The sequence below is a fragment of the Anabrus simplex genome, chromosome 1 (assembly GCF_040414725.1).
Source record: "Anabrus simplex isolate iqAnaSimp1 chromosome 1, ASM4041472v1, whole genome shotgun sequence".
Classification (NCBI taxonomy): Eukaryota; Metazoa; Arthropoda; class Insecta; order Orthoptera; family Tettigoniidae; genus Anabrus; species Anabrus simplex.
Window position 1 is genome coordinate 1,194,189,094 of NC_090265.1, and position 19,409 is coordinate 1,194,208,502.

Here is a 19,409-nt window from a genome sequence, read left to right on the forward strand (position 1 = left end):
TTTCCAGAAGTCTTCGACTCTACATTAGGCACAGCCAAAGACTACAGAGCTCATATCCAGCTGAAATCAGGAGCCAAGCCTCGCTTTTTCAAAGCACGTCCAGTCCCACTTGCACTTCAGGACCAAGTTACTCAAGAGTTACAGAGATGGATAGCAGATGGTATAGTAGTTCCCGTCAATTCCAGTAAATGGGCTACTCCACTCGTCGTAGTTAAGAAACCTAATGGCAAAATTCGCATTTGTGGTGATTTTCGCTCCACTATCAACGCTCAAGTTGAAACCGACGTTTTTCCAATTCCCCGTCCTGAGGACTTATTTCGTCGTTTAGCCGGTGGACAGTTCTTCTCTAAAGTGGATCTCAAAGAAGCCTATCTGCAGCTACTTTTAGATGAAGAATCCAAGCAGTGTCTCACGCTGAATACCCCTCTAGGACTTCTCCAGCTCCAGCGTCTACCTTTCGGTGTCTCTTCCTCCGCTGCAATTTTCCAGCGCTAACTACCTTGATGACATTCTTGTAACGGGCAAAGATCATCAAGAGCACCTGCATAATCTGTGCCTACTCCTCACCAAATTGAAGGAAAATGGCCTCCGAGCGAATCTCGCTAAATGTACGTTCTTTCAACCTCAAGTTCACTACCTAGGTCATATCCTTGATAAGAATGGCATTCAACCTAGCAAACGGAACGTCTCTGCCATTGTCAACATGCCCGCACCGCAGAACATTAAGCAGCTTCAATCATTCCTAGGCAAAGCGAACTATTATAGCAAGTTCATTCCACGCTTCGCTTCAGTAGCAGCTCCTCTGAACGCCTTACGCAAGAAAGGTGCTAAATTTCATTGGTCTCAGCAATGTCAACATGCCTGGCAGACTATCAACAAGGCCCTTGTCCACGCTGTCAAGCTGACTCATTTTCAGCCCGGTAAGCTCCTCACTCTCGCCACGGACGTGTCTGATTATGGACTCGGTGCCGTTCTCTCCCAGGATCGTCACGGACAAGAACGTCCAATAGCCTTCGCTTCGAAGACGCTCAACGAGCATCAACGTCACTACTCTCAAATCGAGAAAGAAGCTTTAGCTATTATATTTGGTATTCGCCGTTTCAACGAGTACCTCTATGGCAACCATTTCCTCATTATTACTGATCACAAGCCTCTTGTTCACTTATTCCACCCTGGTAATAAGATCCCTGAACACTCTCTAAGGAAACTGCAAAGATGGTCCATATTTCTGTCTGACTACTCCTATCAGATAGTCTATCGTAGCACATCCCAGCATTGTCATGCTGATGCTCTCTCTCACTTACCTGTAGGTCCTGATACTACTTTCGATTCTCAAGTATCTGCATGTCTTCAGTTCGACAAAGAACTTGAAGATGCAGTCTCCAGTTTTCCCATTGACGCTACTTGCATCACCAAAGCGACTGATAAGGATAGTACACTAGCTACAGTTTGTACTTATATCCGCAACGGTTGGCCTCTTCAAACCAAGCTTCCTACTAGCCTTGCACCTTATCATCGTCTACAGCATTGCCTCACGACTTGAGCCGGAGTAATACTATTGGAAACAGGCACCCTCTTCCGAGTGGTTATCCTACTCAGTCTACGCAGACAAGTTCTCGACTTATTACATGTAGGTCATTGGGGAATATCCCGCACCAAGCAACTCGCCCGTCAACACTGCTATTGGCCCGGTATTGACGCTGACATTGAGCGACTCATCCGCCACTGTGACCCATGTCAGATACATCAGAACACACCTTCATCTGACCTAGCTCCATGACCTCCTGCTACTTCTCCATGGGAACGAGTACACATAGACTTCACTGGACCTTTTCTCAACTCTATGTGGCTCATAGTGATAGATTCTCTATCCAACTTTCCTTACATCGTAGAAATGCATTCTACTACTACAGAAGCTACCATTCGCGCACTTCAGAAGATTTTCACTACTGAAGGTTTACCTCAAGTGCTCATTTCAGATAATGGACCCCAATTTACGGCCACTAACTTCCAGTACTTCTATACACATAATGGCATTCGGCATATTCTAGCACTGCCTTTTCACCCTCAGTCTAATGGTGAAGCTGAACGTTTTGTACAAACATTCAAGAAAAGCATGAAGAAAGCTGTATCTTCAGGTTTAAGTAAAGATCATTTTTTTTTTTTTGCTAGTTGCTTTATGTCGCACCGACACAGATAGGTCTTATGGCGACGATGGGATAGGGAAGGGCTAGGAGTGGGAAGGAATCGGCCGTGGCCTTAATTAAGGTACAGCCCCAGCATTTGCCTGGTGTGAAAATGGGAAACCACGGAAAACCATTTTCAGGGCTGCCGACAGAGGGGTTCGAACCTACTATCTCCCGAATACTGGATACTGGCCGCACTTAAGCGACTGCAGCTATCGAGCTCGGTAAGTAAAGATCAAGCATTACTCCAACTCCTAGGACGATATAGGACTATGCCTGGTTCTGTCAACCTCACTCCAGCCTACAAGCTTCATGGACGCCCTCATCGCACTTTGCTTTCTTTGTTGCAGCCTCTTCCTGCCCAGCCGCAGCGCTCACAGCCTAAGTTCAACGTTCACGACAAGGTCTATGTCCGGACTTTCAAGTCCAATCCTCCCTGGATACCTGGCATCATCTGCCGTACCTTGGGCCATCGTTTCTACGACATCCAGACCGCAGAGAAACGCATCTGCCGCCACCAAGACCAGATCCGCCTCCGCTATTGTCCATCTCCTTCTGTTGATTCACTTGTCCTGCCTAACAAATCTATTGCAGAACGAGCTCTGGACCATTTAATCACCATGGGTTCTTTTCAGGACAATTCTACGCTCCTTCACCCAGCCCAGGCTCCGGACAACACAACTGAGCCGGCCGACTATCAAGCCCAGAATCGCTGCCGCCGCCAGCGCCGTCGCCGCTTCACACCGTACTGGCGTAATTAGGAGGAGAGGATGTTGTGTGTGTCCTCCGCATCGCAAGCTCTGCGCCTACAAGTTCCGCAACCCGCCGCAGCACCGAAGTTTCTAGCAGCTACGAGGTGTCCTCACTGCGCCTAGCACGCTCACCGATGACGTCAGCCAGCGATATATAAGGAGCTTCGTTCCGAGCCTCTCCAGGACTACCCCAATGTTCGACGAACAGACCACACCGCAAGTCGATCACGGAGGCATTCCTCTTAAAAAACGTGTTTTGAACAGGTGGACAAATTACTGGCCGTGAGGTTTCACCTCTGAACATTGCCTCATTATCCTGATCCCTGTAGCCACGTCGAGCCCCGAGTATAGCATTCTGCTACTCCCTTTAGTCCTCACCAGTGCTCCGACGTCCACCTTAGCATTCTGCTATTTGAATAAATTAATGCAAGTTCCTTGCAAGTATAAACCTAGTACCAGCATTCTGCCTCTCTCTACAAGTTACGCTTGTAATTTCACAGAAGATAGTTTTCGACTATCAGGACAATTTATTAGTGAAACAGACTATCTCCTCAAGATAGAACTAAGTGTATATAGAACTCTCATATTGTATAATTGTACATATGCAACAGCCATTCAATTTAATTTCAACATTAACTGCATGCATTCAAACAAGTTTCAAGAAGAATTCAGTTTTATTTCTTATATATATTGTATCAAATCATTGAAACAATAAACTTTATGTTGTGTCACTGTATACCAAGTTCCTTGCATACAACAAGGCGAGTGACAATACCCGTCATAGATAAAACAATGTCCCAGTATTATTGTACTTAGGAAGCAAAATGTTCATTTATTTTATATTGTGTAGTATAATAGGTATTTTATGTAAAGTGATGATGATGATGCTTGTTGTTTAAATGGGCCTAACATCTAAGTCATCAGCCCCTTTTATGTAAAGTAAGAGAGTGCAGTAGCATTGTAATATGTTTCAGTCTTTTTAATTTTATTTTTTTATTATTTTATGTTATTTATGTATTTACTCTTTAAGTGCAAGACAAGGACATGTGTCACTAACTTTGCCAGTTAAAATAAAGTATCTACGTATCTATCTAACCCAAAGTCGAAACAATGCAAAACCTAGCCATTACAGACTATAAATCTAATTTTATCCGTATTGATAATGATGATGATGATGCTTGTAGTTTACAGGGGCCTAACATCGAGGTCATCGGCTCCTAATGGTACAAAATGAAATGGCAACAAAAAATTCAAAATCATCCACTGACCAAAATAAGAAAATGTCATGAAGAAAGAATGGATGGACATGAACCCAAAAAACAAACAAAAAACAATAAACAAACAAAACACAGTGGACCCGAAGCAAAAATACATCATAAATAATAGTATTACTGACCAAGGGACCACTTATAAAGCATAATCCTGAATCGAGGATGCTTGATGTCTAAAGGGGTCAAAAATCCATATCTAAGGCCCCAAAGAATGGTACATGATGTAGATGTTGATTCCCATAGGGAACCTAAAATATTTGTCCCGAATGAGTAAATTTATAATACCAATATAATGGTCCGTTATTGGACATTATAAATTTTCCAGCTAACTCATTCTTGGTTGCCTGCGTTTCGCCCTCGTGTGCTAAGTTAGGCTCGTCAGTTGGGACTTTGCACACCACCCAAGACGCCTCCATGGTATGCACTAGCCTTGCGTCTTGGGTGGTGTGCAAAGTCCCAACTGACGCAAGGCTAGTGCATACCATGGAGGCGTCTTGGGTGGTGTGCAAAGTCCCAACTGACGAGCCTAACTTAGCACACGAGGGCGAAACGCAGGCAACCAAGAATGAGTTAGCTGGAAAATTTATAATGTCCAATAACGGACCATTATATTGGTATTATAAATTTACTCATTCGGGACAAATATTTTAGGTTCCCTATGGGAATCAACATCTACATCATTTGATGGCCAGGCAGGCATCAATTTTTGAAAATGAGACATAGCTCTCATAGTGCATTGGCACTGCTGGTGGCTTCAAGTAGCCTATGCAGTGGCCTCCATGGTATGCACTAGCCTTGCGTCTTGGGTGGTGTGCAAAGTCCCAACTGACGAGCCTAACGTAGCACACGAGGGCGAAACGCAGAATGGTACATGTCGCGAGTAAAGTAGAACCATGGTATTTGTCATGTTGGGGTACTAATCAAAAGTAGCAAAGACTCACGGTGTTTCACATAAGATGGTACTACTCACAGGTATTGTACTTCATACAGGTAACGCAGACCTATGGTGTTTCTTACACAATGGTGCCACTCGTAGCCAACGCAAACCGATGAGGTTCCTCATGTAGGTGTACAAGTCACGGGCGCCGGTATTCCTGTGGTCCTCCTCACATAGTGGTACAACTTACAGGCAACGCACAGACCCGCGGTGTTGCTCACATGGGTACGACGCACGGGTACTGGAAAACCCCAACCAGGCTCTATGCTGCTACTAATCACAAACCTATTTCGTACCTAATATAGTGGTACTACTCGCAAGTACAGGCAACCTATGGTGTTCCCCGCGTGATGGTACGAATCAAAAGTAGTTTCATGGTTCTAATTCAATCATCCCTTGGTCGCCCCTTTTAGTCGCCTCTCACGACAGGCAAGGGATACCGTGGGTGTATTATTCGTCTGCGTCCCCCATCCACAGGGGGTTAAGAGAGAGAGAAAAGAAGAAAAAAGAAGGGATCCATCACTTCGAAAGATGAAGTAACGCAAGGGCCATGAAGGGCGTGAAAATGAAAGACTCCCTAGGCCTCGAATGCTCTAATACTGTCGGGGTAGGAAAAGAACAAGAGTTGACCAAGGGAGGTCGGATAGGATAGACGAAAGTGAGGAGCCTGGCACAAGTAAGTGGAAGCAATGCCAAGACTCAGCTAAGGGATCCGTGGTCGCCAATCCACACTCCCAAGTTGAAAGCCCCTTGGGCCCCTTTTAGTCGCCTGTTACGACAGGCAGGGGATACCGTGGGTGTATTCTTCATGTGCGTCCCCCACCCGCAGGGGGTAGTGTGTTTGGTCCGCGAGAGGTATTTTATTTCCCCTCAAGTCTGCCGGCAAGCCGGTTAGGACCCCCCTATCCGCCACGTGGGAGTATCACCTCTCCCCCTGCTACACCAGCGTAGTAGGTTCGTGGTATCCGTATTGATGATTGAACTCTTATATTAATACAAATAGTATTTATTAATCCTTATTTAATTAATTTAATGATTTCATTGTATTGAATAGGAGGATAAATAAATACTACTTGTATTAATGTAAGAGCCAAACCTAGCCTCCGTAATCAACCAACACCAAGAGAATTATTGCATGTAAATTTAAAAAAATATATGACACTAATCTTGATCACACACACACACACACACACACACACGCGCGCGATCTTTATTATGCCAACTGAATCACACAAGAGACAAAATTACACAGTTTTGCAAGAAATTCCTACTCTGAGCAGCTCCTCTCCTACTCCCAAGTCTCCAGCACAAAGTTTCCAACATTTTTGTGACACTACTCTTTTGTCGGAATTCACCCAGAACAAATTGTGCTTCTTTCCTTTGGATGTTTTCTAGTTCTCAAATCAAGTAATTCTGGTGAGGGTTCCTCAGACTGGAACCACACTCTAATTGGGATTCCTACTAGTGACTTATATGCCCACTCCCTCACATTATTACAACAACCCCTATATACCTTCATAACCATACGAAGAGATCTGTAACCTTTATTTACAATTCCATTATTATAATTACCCTAAATATATTTCCTTAAATAATTTTTTTTAAGACTGGCTTTACGTCGCACCGACAGAGAAAGGTCTTATGGCAACGATGGGATATGAAAGGGCTAGGAGTGGAAAGGAAGCGGCCTTGGCTCAAACCCACTATCTCCCAGATGTAAGCTCACAGCTGTGGGCCCCTTAACTGCATAGCCAACTTGCCCGGTCTTTATATTAACACCTTGGTACTTCCAGTGATTCCCATGAGCTACTTTCACTCTATCAACACAGTAATTAAAACTGAGAAGACTTTCCCTTTTGGTGAAACTTACAACCTGAACTTCCACCACAATTAACATCATACAATTGTCTGCTGTCCATTTCAGAACAGTTATTTACCACTTTTAAAGGTATATACCAGTTTTCACACTCTTCATATTTAATAAGAAAATTGATTTATTGGCTTCTATTTTCCTATAACAATCTGCTTTACGTCGCACGTCTTACGGCGACGATGCGATAGGAAAAGGCTAGGAGTGGGAAGAAAGCAGCCATGGCCTTAATTAAGGTGCACCTCAAGTATTTGCCGGGTGTGAAAATGGGAAACAAAAAAAAAAACCTCTTCAGGGCAGCCAAAAGTGGGGTTTAAACCCACTATTTCCTGAATGCAAGCTCACAGCTGTGTGCTCCTAACCTCATGGCCAACTCACTCAGTGATTTGTTAGCTAAAAGATGATGGCAATACTTCATAATGATTGTGCCTTTAAACTTTTGACTTTAGTCACTTTTAAGACATTACTGTTAGCCCACATCAATAACCCTTTTCTTGTTTTGTTTTTTTGTCACTCTGACACAGACAGGTCTTAGAGCAATATGGGATAGGATAGAGCTAAAACTGGGAAGCAAGCCACCACAGCCTTAAATAAGGTGCCAGATGTGGAAATGAGAAACCACAGAAAACCATCTTCAGGGCTGCTGACAGTGTAGTTCAAACCCACTATTACCCAAAGCAGGTAGCCACCTCACTCAGTAATAACTTTCTTCAATTTCTTGCAGAATAACATCATTGCACATGGGTGTTACTTATGCTACAATTTTTAATAATGCAAGTAATCTTTCAAAAAATGTTTTCCTGGGTTTTGCGTAGTATCTGTGGTCTTTATCTTGCTTATGTGTGGCAGTGTTGTAACATTTCTCAATATACAGGGCTGATTTCCTGTCACGAGTTATAAGAATGAAACCATGTTTCGTATCTTTCACTTGTCCTACAGTCACTACGCACTACAACAGTGTCTTTGCATTTGCCTTTAGAATGATCCTTGATGAATTTGTATATTAAATGGAATTAGCACTTACATGAAGAAGTTAGGGCCTTAGAGAAAATCACAGTTAGAGGAAAGGAAAAGCTTTGGAATTTTAAACTATCTACCACACACATCCTACAATAACGGTCACCATGGTCAATATCTAAGTGCTATAAGGTGTTTTGGTAATAACTGTGTCTGTCGAATCGTTGTATTGTTTCTCCATGGGGTTGGGTATGAAGTGAGATGAATCTTCGTAGTGAGTATTTATGACTCCATCTCATCAGAGGAATTAATGAGATAAAATGAATGTGATATATCAAAGTAGGAAGGGAGAGGGTGAAAGCCAATGCCAGCATATAGCCTACCATTGTCAAATAGCACGAAGGGGTCTGCTTAAAGGCTTAATATCCATATCGAATGGATGAATCACTATCAACAGAGTCATATGCCTTCACTACATATGAACACGGCGAATCCAGGCTTTGGGCACGCAATCTAGTAATCAGAAATTGTATACCACCACCTCTTCAACCCCGCCGGCCAAAATTCTGACGGAGAAAATGTCTTCCACCAACGGAACTCGAATCAGATAATCACAGTGTCGAACCATATAGACTTAATGCCTTACCGATCATGGCCACCTGGTGGGCAACTAATTTTGTACTTAATGAAATAAATAGAATAAAAAGAGCTGAAATCCTCAGAGTGAATTATTTTCATACAAAACTAAGTCAACAAGATCAAAATAGTAACCTATTACAGCAATTCTTTCTCCTACATCAAGGAATAAATGATTATCCCCTCAAAACTATGTATCTTAGAGTAAACAGGTTTCAAACAGATTCACACAGAACCCTCTGCGGGGCCCTTAGCCAAGTCCTGGCATTGCTTCCACTCACTTGTGCCAGGCTTCTCACTTTCATCTATCCTACCACATCTGGCCTCCCTTTGCCAACTCTTGTACTTTTCCAACCCCAACGGTATTAGGTTCCCGAGGCCTAGGGAGTCTTTCATTTTCACGCCCTTCATGGCCCTTGTTTTTCTTTTTCATTTCTTGTCTTCATGTTTTGAAACGTTAGATCCCTTCTATTTTTTCCCTCTGATTAATGTTAACAGCGAATGGTCACCCAGTTGTACTTCCTCTTAAGACAACAGCCATCACCACCACCATGATTCACACACACGCCAAGTTTTAATGACTTACCTCTACGAGCTAGTCTTGTGTCAGAATCTGTGTCTACAAACAGTCTCATGTGGAAGAGATCCCGAATTTCAGGAAAATAGAAAACCAAGATACCCTCAAACAGGACCACATCAGCAGGGTATATTACAGTAACTTGGTTATCACACCTGCAAATGAATACAAAAGGCCAGCATAAATAATTGTTAACTTTGTTTTAATTCTGTTTCTAATATGACAGACTACTGAACAAAAGACAAAAGTAACTATGCAATAACAATCAGACTAACTTATCTGCAGCCACAATGAAATAATATAGAAGAAAAGACATTCAATAAGAACCAAATTTTATCCTTACACATCAATTAGTTTCTCTTGCAACAGTAACACCACAACTCCTAACAAAAACGACAGTTTTCACGTTCTTTTTTCCACCACAACTGATCTTGCCTATAAGACTATTTACTCATACATATTGCAAGAAAACTATAGGCATCAAACAAGAAACAAAACAACAACAATAATCCTATGTTAATGCTGCAAAGTGAGGATTGGAAAAAGGCACATAATAACAAGGAAAATGCCAAAATCATGGCAGAAGCGTTCAATAAACCTTTAAACTGCAAAAAACCCAAAGAACTTTTAAAAATTAACACAGACACCTCAATAAAACCATACCTGAACGCAAACACTCAACAGTCCAAAAAGTGGAAGCAGCACTGAAGAATTACATGGCCAGCAGAGAAGACTAAGACCAAGCTTTGCAGAAATGTGGAAATATGCCAGCAACACAGTTCGGATCTCCATAAACATAGCTGTCAAAAATTTGGATAACAGAAATATTCCCTGACATTGGACCATGGCTATAACTTAATCCACCCACTCTATTAAAAAAGTTAAGAGCAATAGTGTTAACATAATAATAATAATAATGGATTTTTTGTCCCACTAACTACTTTTGATGGTTTTTGGTGACGCCGAGGTGCAAGAATTTTGGCCCGCAGGTGTTCTTTTACGTGCCAGTAAATTTACCAACAAAAGGCTGACGTATTTGAGCACCTTCAAATACCATTGGACTGAACCAGGATCGAACCTGCCAAGTTGGAGTCATAAGGCCAGTGCCACAACCATCTGAGCCACTCAGCCCGACAGGCCAGATAACAACAGAGATATACCTGTCTTGAACTGCATGTACAAGACTCTCCCCAGAATCCTATATGGTTTATTTATTTATTTAATTGTGTCAGAAACATACATTATACTGACAATTATACAGGACAATAACAAATCTGCTACTATAATCATTAATCATTTCTGATGATGGCAGGTAACGATGTGATTTAAGCTCTCCATAAATACAAAATTAATTAAATGTGGTGTGACCAGTAAGTGGCTAATTTACATGCTTCCTTGGTAGCATCGATCACATTCTGGAGAGAGCAAGTAGTTGGACACAAGTTACAAACAAGGAGATGGCTCATTGTCTGTTCTTCACCACATTCACATAGAGTGGAGTCACAGACAAAACCCCACTTTCTCATGTTGGTCTTTGTTCTTCCAACTCCTCAACGCAACCTGTTGAGTGTCTTCCATGTTGACCAGCTTTCCTCGTGGCCTGGAGGAAGTCTTTCGGAAGGCGTCATCTATCCTGCAAGGAGGCTAGATCTTGAACGCCATGAATTCACTCTGAAGTTCGATGGTGATTCAGTGAGGCTGATTCCTGCTCGTGGTGCCCATGCATAGGTAGTCGGAAATTTAATTTCCGTTACCTAACTGAACGTCAGCATTCCAGAAACAATGCAATCCTATATGGTAGGATTAAAGAACAACTAGAATGGGAATTGGGTAATACCAGAGATGCTTCAAACCTTGGAGAAGTTGAACAGAACAGATCATCACTTCACAATTAGTCATCGCATGTTACAGGAAAACAAAAAAAGCCTCTTGCAATAACCTTTGTGGAATTTAAGAAGGCGTATGACTGTATCCATAGACCTTCAATATTGAAAAATTTTAAGAAATTTTGGACTTCACCCAAAATTAATCAAATTGATAGAACACACCTTATCTAACACAAACTCTAAAGTCAAGTTCAGACGGGAATTTTCTGAGCCATTCCTCATAAAAAATGGTTTACGATAGGGAGATTGCTTGTCACCACTGCTGTTCAACTGTCCCTTGGAATAATATATAATTTTTTAAATTATTGAAAACGCGCACATGCCATGCAGAATACCTTTACATTACATTTACATTACTTTTCTTTGCTGTAAGCTACGATGGATTTCTGTCTATTCTTGCATTTTACAATATGGTATTGTCACAGGTGAACAATATAGTGGAAGTGGGAAGTGTTTTTGAAGACTTTATTTGTAAAGTATGATATAATGTTTTATTTGTAGTGACCTAACCTGTACTGTGTAATATTTGTAACATATGTATTTGTAAATAGTAGATTTCTATTCTGTACTTACTGGAAGTATCTAGAAAATTGTTGAACAGGGTATGTGCCTTTTGTGGGTTATGTTTTCTAGAAGGAATTTTCTAACTATTCTGAAAATGGAAGATTTGCGAACGTGTGTATTCGAGAATGTTAGTTAAAGTTCGCGACGAGAGTAGGAATTGTGATTGGTGAACCTAGGAGGGGATGGGCGGACTCGTACATTCTGATTGGCTACTCCGGGGCCAGAATTTTCATATATATAGTGAGCGAGGCAGCGTCCGCGATAATTCGGTCTTGTCTTGGCCTGATCTGCCTTTAGTCTGTGTTGGTCTGCGTCGTGTGGGACGCCTCGCTTCCGGGATGGCGCGCCTTCGGGCAAGCACTCTTACTTTCCGTTCCGGTTAGAATTTCCGTAATGTTCAGTTGCTATTCTGTATAGGAGTCTGCCCTAGCCTAACCTAGATTCGCCAAATTAATTATTTACGACGCCTTAGCTTTTCTGCTGGGGTTCCCAGTTTGTTTTCGAGGCATTCCCATTTTTTATTTCACTAAATATGTAGATTGTAATTTAATACGTTTACCTTGGGGTTTGCCTCTGGTAGTTCTGTATCACTTCATGTACGCTAGAGTTTAGGAGAGTACATTCACTTCACTGTAAATTGTAATCGTTCTTACGTTGCTCTTAACCTACTAACTTGCATTGTACTACTGGATTTGTAACTAGTTGTATAGTTGGTTTGAAGTTTGAAACTCGTAGTGAAGCCCATTGTCAAAGAACCTCTAAGATATGTGTATCACGGAGAGTATAGTTCGTAAGTTGTAAAATGGTGGATTTTGTTCGGAAAGTATTTGTAAAATTTTCACTTGCAAATAATATTTTTCAAATTTAAGGATCACGGCGAATTATTTCAGAATCTGCAACCTAAGCCATATCCTTGCCCTCACAAGGTTGTAGTTCCTTCCATTTTTCTGGTTCATTGTCCACTGGTTGGCCCTACTGATATTTCGTATTATGTTGTTGTTGGCAGAGATCAGCGTAGGCCAGCTGATGTTTCTCTGAGTGTATAGTGTTTTCCGATAGTGTGTAGTTGCTCTTAGTTCCCTCCTTTATTGTGTTTAGTACTAGTTTTGTGTAACCACCGTAGTAAAGGTTACATTGGTAGCAGAGACAAGCGCTGGGTTGCCGACGAAGAAAAGTGAACTGTGATCATACCTAACCTAAAACTCTGTAAAAGTTGTGGTTCGTATATCGCTTGAAATCTTGTTTCTACCGGTCAGTATGGCTCGTACTGTTCCTAATCCTTTCCATTTAAGAAAGGCAGAACTGATTTACGAGTTAAAAATTCGCAAAATTAATTCAACAGGCAATGTCAGAGAGGACACTAGCCTGTTGAAGCAGTTCCTTGACCTACCTATAACCATACCCGAGTTAACTACAGACGAGTTGCGTGAGTCTTTGGCCGTGATTGAAGATAGGTTACCTGAATTTAACGCCATTCTTGTGTCCTTTAGTGTTTCTAAGCCCTCCCATGGCCAATTAGCGCGGGTTAAGGGCCAGTTATTACATTATTTAGACAGGATTAAGGATTTGTTGTCTCTCGAATGGCCGGAAGTTGAGCGGCAGAAATGTCAAGCCTTACTAGAATAGTTTTCCAAAATTTTCGACAGAATCAGTGGTTTGCTTGAAGGCAGTAAGTTAAATAACACAGTTTCTGAAATTCAAGTGTCTATCCCACCTGAAATGAATGAAAGTGTTAATTCTGGTGATGCATCTGTTGCTGCTCAAGTGTGCAATCTGACACCTAGTGCTGGTGTTAGGCCTATTCAGGAGTCTGAGGTGAATAATGCTGCCCTGGGATCTTCTGTTTCATTATCTGGAACTAGGACACCTGTAAGTCATTCTAATGATATATCTCTTTTGCATGTTGGTACCCGTACAAGTTTTCCTGTGGTTCCTGCTAGTTCTGTTGTGGCTCAGTGTTTGCGCTCTATTATTAATCAACCAGGTTCTGATGCAATGGTGCAAAACCACCCCCCTGTCTTAGCGCCACCAGTATCAAGTTGCATAACCTCTACACAACCGGCTAATGCCCAAATGGTCTCTCAGGTTAATGAGAATCTTTCTCAAATGCGGTTGTCTGCCCCCGTAACATAGCAGGATAACGTTAGTCCTAACCTATCCTGTACTCAGTCTTTTTCACAAGGGCACCCGAATCAAAGGTACGAGGCCTCACTAAACCCTCTGGACTATCCTAAGTCTTCCAAGCACCCCCTACACCTGTTTTTCCCCAGATTTTCTCCAATCTGCCTCACCCGTTGACCACTGTGTTTAAGAGTGTCTCTAAATTTTCAGCTAACTCCGTTGTTGAAGTTATTTCCTTCCTTCGCTTTCTAACCAAGTTCAAGGATCAAGCAATAGTGTATAATCTCAGTAACGACAACGTATTTCAAATTCTATACCCGCATGTCTCTGGAGCCCTTTCTGAGCATATTGTCAGGGCCATTTCGGAAAGATGGTCTATAGATCAGTATCATGCCCATGTGTTTGAATATTTCATTCCTGCTCATGCCCTGTCTGCATTAGTGCAGAAGCACTATTTCAGAGTACAACATCTCAACGAGTCATTATCTGAATATGTCCAAGACATTAAGCTCCAAGCTAAGATTTTCCGGCTTCACTATTCAGAGGCTCAGATGGTTGCCAACATAATTGAAGGTCTCGCCCCGAACTATAGATCATATCTGGCTCTTTCACCCCGACCAGCAACGTTCGCCCAGTTGGAAGCAATTACAGTGTCTGCTGAAGGCATTCGATATGCTGACCAGCTACGTCTTGCATTAGCCCCACCTCCTATAAGCATGCCCTCCCCTCAGGATTCTAAAACCACCCCGTCACCTGCTTCCAACTCATGTAATCCTCGTTCGTGCTTCAATTGTGGCTCCAAGGCTCATCTCAAGCGGGATTGTCCCAAGGCTGGGACATTAGGCAATGCGAAACCTGCCATGGGTAGAGGCTCTTCCACCAATTCTTCTTGCCGTAACTGTGGATCAACTAGGCATTTCTCTAGGCATTGCCCACGTAGCATTTCTGGATCCGGAACCCCAGGCCATAGTAGTGCTAGATGACTAACCGCCAGTTCTGATGGTAAATCCCAAAACATGGCTTCTTGTCTTGTCGATCATGACTGCACCTTGGTTGATTTATTTAATTCTGAGGCTAATGATTGTTCCCAGTCGGACCCTGGTGTTCATTTCTTGCAATCTTATAGGATTTCTGCCATACCTTCTTGTAAACTAACATATTTATGCATATAGGTAAATAATGAACCTGTCTGTGCGTTACTAGACTCTGGGAGTAGTGTCAGCTTGATGAGTGAGACCTGGTACGATTCTATGAAAACTATTTGCAAGTTACCTACATTACAACCCATGTCCTTAGCCTGCCATGCTGCTAATTCTAATTTGTTGAACATTGTAGGATCACTAGAGGTCAAGATTAGAGTCCGTGATTTCACCTGGAAATTGCCAGTACTAGTGGCAAAGGATTTAGCCTGCCAATTCATATTGGGTGCAAATTTTATTGTTAAAACAGGCATGATTTTGGACCTCCAGTTCAACAGATTCCATTTTAAATTTTGTGCAAGAACCTTTGAGCTGTGTGATCGCTCCCCTATTCTGCCTTGTCACGTTAACGCTGTTCCTGAAGATTCTGATGAACCCAAGGCTTTTGATTTTAATCACTTACCCGAAGAGCAGGCCAATCAACTTAGGAAACTCTGTGATAAGTTCCCTGATGTCTTCACCGACAGGTTAGGTGTCACCAATGTATTAGAATACAAAATTGAGGTTACGGATAACATACCTGTTCGCTCTCTGCCGTACCGGTTGTCACCTCCCAAAATGAAAGCCCTGAAGGCTATCATTGATCAAATGCTCGCTGACAGAGTGATACGCCCGTTCAAGTCAGCCTATTCTTCTCCCATGTTTCTGGTCCCTAAACCGCAAGGGGGTTATTGGCCTGTAATCGACTATTGGATGTTGAACCGTAAGGTAGTCCTCCAATCTGTCCCACTTCCTGATTTGCACTCTTATTTTTCTTGGTTCGCTAATGCGAAAAATGTCACCACCTTCGATCTAAATCAGGCGTATTACCAGATACCCCTTGCCGAAGAATCCAAGCATCTCACTGCATTTGCAACCGATTGGAACCTATATGAATTCAAACGTGTCCCTTTTGGTCTGGCGACTGGAGCAGCCGTCCTTACACAGTTACTAGATTATGTCTTATCGGACATTAAGTTCAAGTTCGTTTATAATTACCTTGATGAACTCGTAATTTTTAGCGAAACCTTAGAGGAACACCTACTCCATCCCAACGAAGTGCTTGAAAGACTGCGTAAAGCAGGTCTAACCCTCAAGGCATCCAAGGTTTCCTTCGCACAACCCCAGATGTTGTGTTGGGGAGGGGTGTCTCAATCTATCAGTCTCATACTGCCGCCATCCAGAATTTTCCCCCTCCAAAGGACTTCAAGGCTGTAGCCAGATTCATTGGCATGGTTAATTTCTTTTGCAAATTCATTCCCAATTTTGCTGAATGTGCAGCCCCATTAGATGCTTTGAGAAGAAAGGATGCCAAATTTGTGTGGGGTGATGCCCAACGTGAAGCCTTCATGGACTTGAAATCTGCCTTATGTAACGCTCCTGTACTGGCTATGCCAGACTTTTCTAAACGCTTCATCCTTCAGACTAACGCCTCTTCCTCAGGCATATCCGGAGTTCTTCTACAGGAATTTCAAGAAGGGCGTCGTCCTATTTCTTATGCTTCACGTGCCCTGAATCCTGCTGAGCAAAATTATTCCATTTATGAGCTGGAAGCCTTGGCTGTTGTCTTCTCTTTAGAACGCTTCAGAATGTACCCTGGAACATCTTCCTTTCGATCTGGAAACTGACAATCAAGTGTTGAGCTGGGTACTGGCCAAGCCGCGAAAGACCGGTCGTCTAGCACGTTGGGCAGTGCGCATCTCAGCCTTCCAATTTCAAGCCCGCCACATTCGTGGCACGGAAAACGTTGTGGCTGATGGCCTCAGCAGGATGATCAATCCAGGCAGGTCTGACCCTCAATCAGAGCCAACTGACTCATCTCCCGAACAAGTATCAGCTTTGTTAATGTAGTTCTCACCGACTCTCCCCTCGTTTTCAAGGATATATCCAAACATCAAGAGGACGATGCTGAGTTAAAAGGGATTATCGACAGGATTAAATCCGGTGAGCAGGTTAAGCCCTATATTCTTAAGAATGGTGTCCTGTGTTGTCCTACTCACGGTCATAGAGACCCCAAAATTATAGTCCCAACTAACCTGGTCCTGGCTCTCTTCAAATATTTTCATGAATCCCCAGTGGGTGGTCATCTGGGTGTTTTCAAAACAAGAGAGAAGATTCGTAACCACTTCATTTGGAAATTCATGGATAGTGAGATTCGTACACTTGTCAAGTCCTGTAAGATTTGTAACATCAGCAAACCCGCCCCGAATACTCATCTAGGTCTCTTGTCTTCTGAGCAAGCTTCTCGCCCAATGGAAAGACTGTTCATAGACTATATCGGGCCCTTCCCGAGATCTTGGAATGGTCATCGTTTCATACTTGTGTGTTGGCGCTTTTTCGCGTTTTATGTGGCTGTTCCCCACTCGGATGGCTAATGCCAACACCACCATCTTGTGCTTGAAACAGATATTCGCCTCCTTTGGACCCTGTCACTTCTTGGTAAGTGATAACGCAAAAGCCTTTACTTCTGCCCAGTTCCGGAATTTCTGTTTTGATCTATCCATTGCTCACGTAACTACTAGCCCGTATTACCCGAAGCCCAAGTACGCTGAGCGAGTGAATCGTAATCTGCGATCTGCCCTCATCGCTTATCACTCCTCAGATCACTCCAAGTGGGATTCCTCACTGGATTGGTTGTCATTTGCATTTAACACTGCTGTCCATGAAAGCCACAAGCAAACCCCTGCTTCGTTAATGTTGGCTTTTACTCCAAATTCTCCTCTATCTAACCTATGGTCAATTAATGATCTTCTGCCCGACGATGCCTGCCCAGAAAAGATCCAAGCTAATTGGCACCGTGCACGAAAGAACTTGAAGGTTTATTACGCTAAGGTCCAGCGTAATTACAACCACGGGCGAAGGCTGCACGAGCTCGCTGTGGGTGACCAGGTGTTTATTAAAACGCATCCCGTCAATAGTGCTGCGGACCATGTTATCAGTAAGTTGGCCCCCAGATTTCGAGTTCCCTGCACCATCTTAAAGTTCCTTACCCCGGTGACATTATTGGTGAGTGATCCCGAAAGGAAAAGGATCAGCAGAGTCCACCTCTCCCAGGTCAAAGTACCTTAAGTCTGGTAGGGAAGGGTAAATACCATTGTTGATGACCATGTAGATTTAGTTGTAAGTTATTTGTAAGAATTTAGTGATAAAATAATTTTATTGTAAGGTATTTAAGGTTTTAGTTATAAGATAATAATAAGTTTGGTTGTAAGTTAGTTGTAAGTAATTGCGAAGGTGAATACTTTAGGTATCCTCTAGTGTAATGGATTTAGTATTATAAGTTAGGTAGGTTTTAGTTTAGGGTCACTCCTTGGAATTTGTTCCCCTCGCCTTCAGGTTTAGGGTAAACTCCTATAGTTTCCTTTCACCCCCACCATAATCTTGTCAGATGTATTATAGATAGCAGTGCTTACCCTGGGGCTAGTGCCCTAATATCCCTGGTGTGCGAGGGAGAGTCCCTACTGCATACTCATTAAGCCACCCTTCGGGTGACTGCGCAAGAGCTTTGAGCCCAGCAGCATACTTTCCTTAAGTATTCCCCTGTCTGCTGCGGTTTGTTTGTGTTACAGTGGCTGCCGTGACCAGTTTCTTCGGACAGCAACCTGAAGTGCCAAGTTGGGAGGCACACTCTGTGCCTTGGGCGCTACCATGCCATACCACGATCCTGTGACGAACGTCCTAATGGTGGCAGTCGGACTGGACGGTGTCTCACCCTGCTGCTTATCTGGTGCAAGATATCACTGGACTGCAATTACATGGCTACCTCAATCGGACTGAAACTGAATGGAGGCTGGCGGCAGACGGCCGTGTCAGCAGCCGCATCATCAGCAAGAACCTGTGGCCTAACTGTGCTGCGACTGATGTGGAAAAGTGCTGCAAAATACTTAGTCCATAACTCGCCCAATAGGAGGCTTTGATCACCGTTTAGCAACAAAGTGAGAAGTTCCTGGCTGAATAACATTTGGCAGAAAGAAAGAGTGTACATCCTTTGGTGGACAGAGTACAAATTGTCTAAACAATTGTAAAAGGTTCAGAAGGCGTTTTGAAGATGTAATGTGACTATCCATGTAGATTTTGTGATATTTATTGAATAGGTGGATCTATGAACACCTTTATTATTTTTGAAAATTATTAGTGAATCGTAAAATCTTGGCTACTAAAAGGACCTGTGGTGTGCTGACAGTTAGTTTGTTATCAGAAGGTCTACTTCAAGAAATCGCGTGTGTTAGAGTAATGTATCTTTACCATCTGTACTGTGTGGGAACATTTTATCGCTTTCTCCCCAAGGAAACTATGTAAATGGTCGAGCGTGGCTCGATTTTCGGGGGGGGGAGGAAGATGTCACAAGTGAACACTATAGTGGAAGTGGGAAGTGTTTTTGAAGACTTTATTTGTAAAGTATGATATAATGTTTTATTTGTAGTGACCTAACCTGTACTGTGTAATATTTGTAACATATGTATTTGTAAATAGT

General features: G+C 42.7%; 1 protein-coding gene across 2 annotated transcripts in view; it reads right to left on the reverse strand.

The window, feature by feature from the left end:
* Window positions 1-19,409, reverse strand: part of Uck (Uridine-cytidine kinase) — a 426,265-nt gene that overhangs the window by 264,512 nt on the left and 142,344 nt on the right. For both annotated transcript variants that reach the window (XM_067151412.2, XM_067151421.2), the window contains exon 4: window positions 9,196-9,341. In XM_067151412.2, the coding sequence (XP_067007513.1) occupies window positions 9,196-9,341 (146 nt within the window). The remainder of the gene's footprint in view (window positions 1-9,195; window positions 9,342-19,409) is intronic.